At 39.1% G+C, this 7561-nt stretch overlaps 2 protein-coding genes across 6 annotated transcripts in view; one reads left to right on the forward strand and one right to left on the reverse strand.

The window, feature by feature from the left end:
• Positions 1 to 7561, reverse strand: part of slc5a10 (solute carrier family 5 member 10) — a 30800-nt gene that overhangs the window by 8970 nt on the left and 14269 nt on the right. Inside the window, exons 10-12 of the mRNA XM_016504895.1 lie at positions 2006 to 2113; positions 1727 to 1877; positions 1095 to 1263 (exon numbers count right to left, since the gene is read on the reverse strand). Of these exons, the coding sequence (XP_016360381.1) occupies positions 1095 to 1263; positions 1727 to 1877; positions 2006 to 2113 (428 nt within the window). The remainder of the gene's footprint in view (positions 1 to 1094; positions 1264 to 1726; positions 1878 to 2005; positions 2114 to 7561) is intronic.
• LOC107702543 (protein FAM83G-like) overlaps positions 2127 to 7561 on the forward strand; it is a 7509-nt gene continuing 2074 nt past the window's right edge. For all 5 annotated transcript variants that reach the window (XR_001635772.1, XR_001635773.1, XM_016504891.1 and 2 more), the window contains exons 1-4: positions 2127 to 3110; positions 4470 to 4637; positions 4752 to 4876; positions 5506 to 6733. Coding sequence is in view for 3 of the 5 variants with exons in the window: in XM_016504891.1 (XP_016360377.1) it covers positions 2652 to 3110; positions 4470 to 4637; positions 4752 to 4876; positions 5506 to 6733 (1980 nt within the window). In the remaining 2 variants the exon portion in view is untranslated. The remainder of the gene's footprint in view (positions 3111 to 4469; positions 4638 to 4751; positions 4877 to 5505; positions 6734 to 7561) is intronic.

Genomic DNA, 7561 nt, shown 5'->3' on the forward strand with positions numbered 1-7561 from the left:
AAATCCCACCCTCTCAGTTTTAAAGTCCTTAAATGTTTTGTTCAACAGGTTTTCATTCGTTTGTTAAACTGCCCGGTTAAAGCAGCACTATGTAACTGGAATGTTCTTCCACGGGGTGTGTGCAGTTCTGTTTATTAACCGCTAGAGCGCCAAAAGTTACATAGTGCTGCTTTAACAGCTATTATTTTGCTAAGTTATAGACAATGTGATCAGATATGTTGGTGGATACGGAAGCTCTAATGCAGTCAAAACTGCAGTTTTGTAAAACAAAAACATCCAGTAAAACATCCAAGATAATCAGCCTGGTACACCGCAATCCTTCTAAAACATTCATTCTACTCATATTTGTCAAAGCACATCGGGTTTGGAGGGTTTTTCACAGAATCAAATGAGTGAATCACAAGGTCTTTTTTTCTTGTTCTGTATTTTATGCACTCTCACACAATGTTACTCTTGTTCTAAGAATCTAAACCCCGTTTATTCCCAGCAAATATCTCAAGGAAACAGATCTATCTTTTATCCATCCGTCCATCCTTCCACCCATCCATCCATCGATCCATCCTTCTATCCATAATATTTTATGAATCTATTTAAATTTTCTTTCCACTATAACATTATTGTACTAATAAACAGAATAGAACACCACTGTCACACTCAACTGGAAAGTTGTACTGAATGTACAAATAAAATGCAGCTTACACACGGGTGTGACTTATCAATGTTTTTTTTTTTTCATTTTCAAAAACACAATTTATAATGACTCAACAACACAACAATATAATGACTTATATTAAGGTGTGACCTATTTTCTGTAAAATACAGGTATCTATCTTCTCAATCACTTAGTGAAAGTTACATTCTCTTTTGCTGTCATTCAGACATGTACACACTCTTTGTGTGTTTAAACAGGCAGATACACACGCCCTCACTAATCTGCTACAAATAAAATAGCAAGACATTCCTTCTTCACGAGAGAGCAGAGGTTTCTTCGGATGCATGTGACTGTTAATGCTGGTATGTCAATATGTGCTTAGTCTAAGTGAGACCTCAGACAGAGTTTGTTTGTTGTATGCATGCGTTTGTGTGTGCATTACCGCCTCATTGGTTCTTTTCCAGAAAACAGCCATTACAAAAATGGCAGTAACAGGAGGGGCCAGATAGCTGGTTACTGACTGGATGTAAACATACAGCTGACCGCTGTTAGCGCTCTGAAGAATTGGGATCCAAACCACACTAATCACCACCAAAATAACGGTCACTATCCTGGGAAGACAAATCAACATGGATTTTATGATCATCTTCACTTTCAACCACAGTTCTTAATATGGAAAATGAAAGTCAATATGTTAATAAAGTTAAGTTCTACTACGAAATCTATCCTATTGCAACCCATTAGCTACTGGTCTTCTTCCATTGTCTAGTTATATAAAGTATTTGTGTTTTTTTATTTCCATTTAAATTTATCTCAACCCAATGACAGGATATAAATATGAGCTAATCTAAATGATTAATCCACCCCAATATGTCTAGCTCATACTGCGGTTGTGCATTGCATTTCTGAGGCTATAAATCATTCTTACATTCTTTCATGTAATTGCTTTTGCATAAAAAAACACCATGATATTGGATCTTAGACAACATGTAACCTTTATGCATGTCATGATTGATGATTTCAAATAGGCAACAGTTCCGTGCAAATAATGCAAACAAACACAGTCATTAACACCTGCCAACCAGCAGCAGCTCCTTCTCGCTAGCACCTCTTCTATACTTCTTCCAGATGTCCATGGTGAAGAGGGTGCTACTGCTGTTAAAGATGGAGGTCAGTGATGACATTAAAGCGGCCATCATTACAGCTATCATTAACCCCCTGAGGCCTGGAACACACATGGACAATTGCATGATTTACACTAAAAAGACCACGACATGGACTATAAAAACATAAAGTACATGTTAACAATTCAAACATATACACAATTAAAAAAAAAAAAGTGATCCTGATTACCGCTGGGCATGAGCTCAATGACCAGTTTTGGAAAAGCAATGTTGGAACAGCCCACCTCTGCACCACACACCTTTACACACTCTTCAGGGTCCACACAAGCAACTGCGTCTGGAGGGTGTGTGTGTGGGTGGGTTAGTGCCCCTCCTGGTCAGGTGACTGAGGTGTGTCTGTTCGCTAGAGCCTGTGGAGATGCTTTGTTCTATTCTACCTGTTGGTTAACTGAAAGATGATCTCCTGCTCAGCGGTCAACTGCGTCCTGTATTTAACTGGGACTCTGCTCGGGGAAACATGATCAAATAACATGAGGCATCTTTTATATCTTTAAGAAAAACATCTCCTTTATTTCTATGGAAAAACGTGCTTTTTGGTGCTTAAGTTATCGCTGAGCCGCTTTATTTGACAACACAAAAAAATCGATTGAATCGCCTGGTGTCACTTTACCATGGAAACGCTTTTACCGCGATCGCAAGATGATTTTTTTTCTAGCAGTTAACTGAGAGGAAAAAAAACTACGAATAATTTATATAGGCTACTTTTCTGGGATTATAGTGGGCCTTAACTTTATAAACTAATACGAACAAATTATAAGAAGAAGAACTAAGAATCCGCTTTCTATCGACTAATTCGGATTGTGTGTGGAAACGCCATGGCTCTCTCTCAGGTTCAGTGTCTTGATAACAATCATGTGAACTGGCGTCTAAATGAATCCAAACCGGAGTTTTTTTACAGCGAGAATCAGCGGCTCGCGCTTGAAGCGCTTATTACGAAAGGACGCGACGCGTTTGACGCCTATATGAAAGAGCACGAGCTGCGTCCTTTCCTGTCGGAACCCGAACTCGAGCGGTTGCGTCGGAGCATAGAAGAGTATAAACCCGGTTCTGAGCATCAAAAACCAGACGGTACAACGGAGGGAGAGGACGGTGCGGTGTCTTTGCAGTACTGGCCGGACCGCTCTGATATCTCCATACCGAATCTAGACCTCGGATGGCCAGACTGCAATTCTTACCGAGGAGTGACGCGCGTCAATGTCTACACGCAACCGCCAGTGGACGGACAGACGCATATAAAAGAGGTTGTGAGAAAGGCCATAGCGCAAGCACAGAAGGTGGGTAAACTAGAGGAACTTGAAAAGCATTGTATGGTCAGTCCGCCACAGAAACACCGTTAAAAACGCTCTCAAACTGTTCTTTTGTGTAGGCTATTCTGTGACTTTCAGAGGGTCGATTTTTTAAAAGTAATTTCTGTCAGCAATTGTCAGTGCACAATATTGTACACAACCCAATTTTCTTTTAGCGCAGTAAGCCAAATGTCAACTATCTTAGCCACGAGATATCTATGTGATGTGTAAAACTTAACTAAACTGTTAAATAATGTCAGTGTTCTCTTATTTTTGCGGTGACGTCCAAAACTGCTGGAAAACGCTGAAGCAGCGATGGGTTGCTATGGCTACCTGATGTGAAAGCGGTTTCTGCTCACACACTCTTAACTTTTAGTAGTTTCTTGTGTTTATTGAAACGTTGTTTGAAAACATTTTTGAACTTATGTAAAACGAATAAATATATAATGATTCATTACAGTTTATTCAGAACTGCGTATAAGTACAAATAACTATAGAATAAAAATAGTTATTTATTTGTCGACCTCAAAAAGTTCTCCTCTGTGTAAAACACTTTTTGGTCAAAAATATTAAACTATTTTAAGTTACTAAAAAGAATTATGGTTTGGCTCTTTAATATTTGTCTTTAATATGCTGAATGTTAGACATTTATAAATTAAAATTGTAATGTTTATAAATAGCAATAATCAATGACAGCATCATGGAGATGATTGAGTAGGCTACTAATGCAAATACTGAATATTAAACTAATAGGTGGATACAGCTCTAACTAAGCAAAACAGCTACTATGCTTATGTATGTCAACACGCACTATTCAACACAACTCTTTTTCTACAAGCTGATTAATTTTTAAAAAGATAACCTGGAAATGTTAGGAATTAATTGAGTTTAGTAGAAAATAGACTAAACATGTTGAATGAGCAAATATTCATCATCACGTTTCACAGTCTTACTGGTTTCCAACTGACTCATTTGGCTTGTTAGAACTTGCTAAAGCTTGAACCCAGAAGTTCGGCCAGTAACATACCTGCAGAAATTCTCTTCCTCCCCCTCTCTTTAACACACACACACACACACACACACACACACACACTTACTCTCTCACACACACACACACACACACACTTACTCACTCAAATACTCAATCAAAGAGATTCCTTTATCCAAAGACATTTCACACAATGAGAGCTTATAACGAGATGTAGGGCTTAATAGGTGCAGTACAACAGATTTACGGTGTGTAGGAGTTGTTTTGTGCTCACAATAGAATTGGAATTGGAATATGACCTGTTGTGTATAGTAATTTGTATACTGAGAAATAATACAAAATCATTTGTGTTTTTGCAGATGATTGCTGTGGTAATGGACGTTTTCACAGACGTTGACATTTTTAAGGATCTAATAGAGGCTGGATTTAAAAAGAAAGTAGCTATATACATTATTATAGATTATGCAGCTTTACAGCACTTCCTACTTATGTGTGAGAGAGCCAACATGCACAAAGGACACCTCAATGTGAGTTGAAGACACATGTATTAATGTCTGTTCTGTAGACGGTTTTGAGTTCTTAAAATTAGAAAAGATGTAGTTTGAGTGTGTTTGTGTATGAATAACAATTTGTGTTTGTAGCATCTGCGGGTGAGATGCATCGGTGGTTCCGAATTCTACACACACTCTGCTCAGAAGGTGCATGGCTCGTTGAGTCAGAAATTCATGTTTGTGGATGGAGACCGTGCAGTGTCTGGATCATACAGGTTTGTTTTGTGCACTTTAATGTGTGTATGTATTGTACATACTGTATACATAAAGCTGTGTTTCTTAAAGACAAGTCAGTCTCACTGGACTGTAAATATATATACCGAGTGATATAGTTTGAATTGCAAGTTCAACTGGTTGTGGGAAAAATTGTTAACGTTTTTAATAATGAAGCGCATCTCTCAAAAACCATAAACAAAACTCAAAGCAGGAAAGGTCTTAAGTAAACTAGAAACTTCACTAATCTCACCCAAACACCTGATAGAGAACATGGAAATGGATTAAATACACAATGGCAAATTAGAAGATAAAAATTTACAAGGGAGTAACAAGGCAACAAAAGAATCAAACTAGAAGCGGTGTTAAAAAATGACTAGTCAAACAATAATCAAATCACAAGACAGGCCTAATAAACCATATGGCATGAAATGCCAGAATGCAAAAAGAAAAGGGAAGTGTGAACAGACAAAACAAGAACAAGACAACTAGTGATTGAGCTATTGTCACACAACTGAAAGAAAAATAGTCATCTCAGTATCTCAATACTAAGATATCTTGAGTTGCTAGCTTAAATGTGCATGTTATTTGTTTGTCCACTTTTCTGATTTACGGCATCTTTATGTTTTAGTTTTACATGGACCGCTTCTCGTTTGGACCGCAATATCATTACAGTCCTGACAGGACAGGCCGTTGAAACTTTTGACAAGCAGTTCCGTGAACTATACCTGAACTCTCGTGGGGTCAACCTAACTAAGATCCCATTGGCAGACCCTCCGGAGCCTGACCCTGTCCCAATTGCCGTTCCTTCCCCTGTTCCTGTAACTGTTGCAAGAAAATTAATGAACCCCAAATATGCATTGGTTAATGTAGATGCAGCAAGCAAAGCCTCTTCAGACAAGGCTAGTGCCAAGAACAGTAACTCCAAGAATCCTATGGTCCAGATTCCCAAGCCTCAACGGGAAACGAGGGAAGGACCGCAAAAGCACCCAGGACTTGTAGGTCTGCTAAAGGCAGATCTCATTCCCTACTTGCCCACTTGGCCAGAGCCAGACCCACCCAGTGATGTTATTGGATTTATTAATATCCGTGATACAAGCAAGCCAGCGCAGGTGCATTTAATGCGCTCTCAAATGTTTGAAACATCTCAAGCAATCCGTTTTAAAGACCCTTTCACTGCCCCACCTGAGGAACCGTTACCAGATAAGGCAAGTCCTCGTCCTAAAACAAAAGAATTGTCTAAAACAGCTGCTGTAGATGCAAATGTTCAATCAATCACCCAACCTCAGGCAGAGACTAACTCTAGTAATGCCCATCAAGATATACCGGCCAATACATCCCATTCACCAAGCCCTCCAATCCAGCAACAAGACCCCAAACCCAGCCCTCCTCCACAAGAGCAGGAGTCCAACCCTGAACCAGCAGAGGTGCAGCAGGCTTCAGAAATGCCTGTGCCCAAGCCACGCACCCTTCAGTTGGTGGTTAATAGACCGGAAGGCTCTGAAGACCCAGAGGTCACTTTAGTCAGAAGGGAGGAAAACCAGACAAAAGATGCAAACATGGACACTCGAGACAACGATGCTGACAGCACCGCTGTGACCTGTGCACATTCATTAAAGGATAAAGATGAGAATTCCACAACGTCAGATGAATACTATGAATGTACTGACTCCGACAGCAGTGATAAACTCCCTAATGGAAGGTTAACGGGTTCTGGTCGTGTTGGAGACCATAGCCCTGATGCGCTTAACATGATGGCCCGCTTCTCTCAATCCATGCTGGATTTGCGATCGGATGACTTCAAACAAAACACTGCTGAGAAAAATCTACTGAACAAGCAGAACAGAGACAAAACAAAGGTACGTTGGACTTTATTTTAGTGTGACTGAATGTGAAAGTGCTTTTTATCAGATTTGGCTCTTCACTCTACCAGTCCATAAACCTGGGAGTGTCTCAAGTAGATGAAAAGAAGCCAGGCATGTGTGTTATGGAACGCACAAGGGTGTGCCAGTGTGCGTTCCGGGACTCTTGACATTTCCAGCACGCCTGAACCTGCTAAAAGTGCTAAAACACATGTATGGGGGTAGTGGGTGGGAGAAGGGGAAAATGTAAGTAGTGTATCAGACATGAACTGGAAAATAACAGATCCTAATTTTGGTGGAATTTCCCTATGGTAAAAGTAGTCCACATATGGATGCAACAAAAATGTTTGAGGTAAAGGTGTCAGGAAACTTGGATGCATGGTATGAGCTATCAGTCAATATATACAGTCAAACCAAAATTTATTTAGACACCAGATATAATTTTTGATATTTTTTTTACTGGTGGGTGCAGGATGCTATAGTACATTTATGTAAGTGAGGATAGCAAAATAAAGTAAACTGTGACATATTATACCCAAAAATTCTTCATACAGTGGACTACCAGTAAAATTGATAAAAATTTGGGACCAAAAATTATTCGGACACTTTGACCTGACCATGTTTTGCTTAAGCGTTATCTGACATTATCAAGATTAATTTGTTCTGACAGAGTTTAACTCTGAGTTTTTGTCATATTTTATTACCATTTTCTAAACTATAGCAAATATACTGTAATAATGTGTGAAATGTTGAAGGTGTCTGAATAAATTTTAGTTTGACTGTATATATATATATATATGTATGTATGTATGTATGTATGTATGT

This window comes from Sinocyclocheilus anshuiensis, unplaced genomic scaffold (assembly GCF_001515605.1).
Source record: "Sinocyclocheilus anshuiensis isolate Anshui unplaced genomic scaffold, SAMN03320099.WGS_v1.1 scaffold218, whole genome shotgun sequence".
NCBI classification, from domain to species: domain Eukaryota; kingdom Metazoa; phylum Chordata; class Actinopteri; order Cypriniformes; family Cyprinidae; genus Sinocyclocheilus; species Sinocyclocheilus anshuiensis.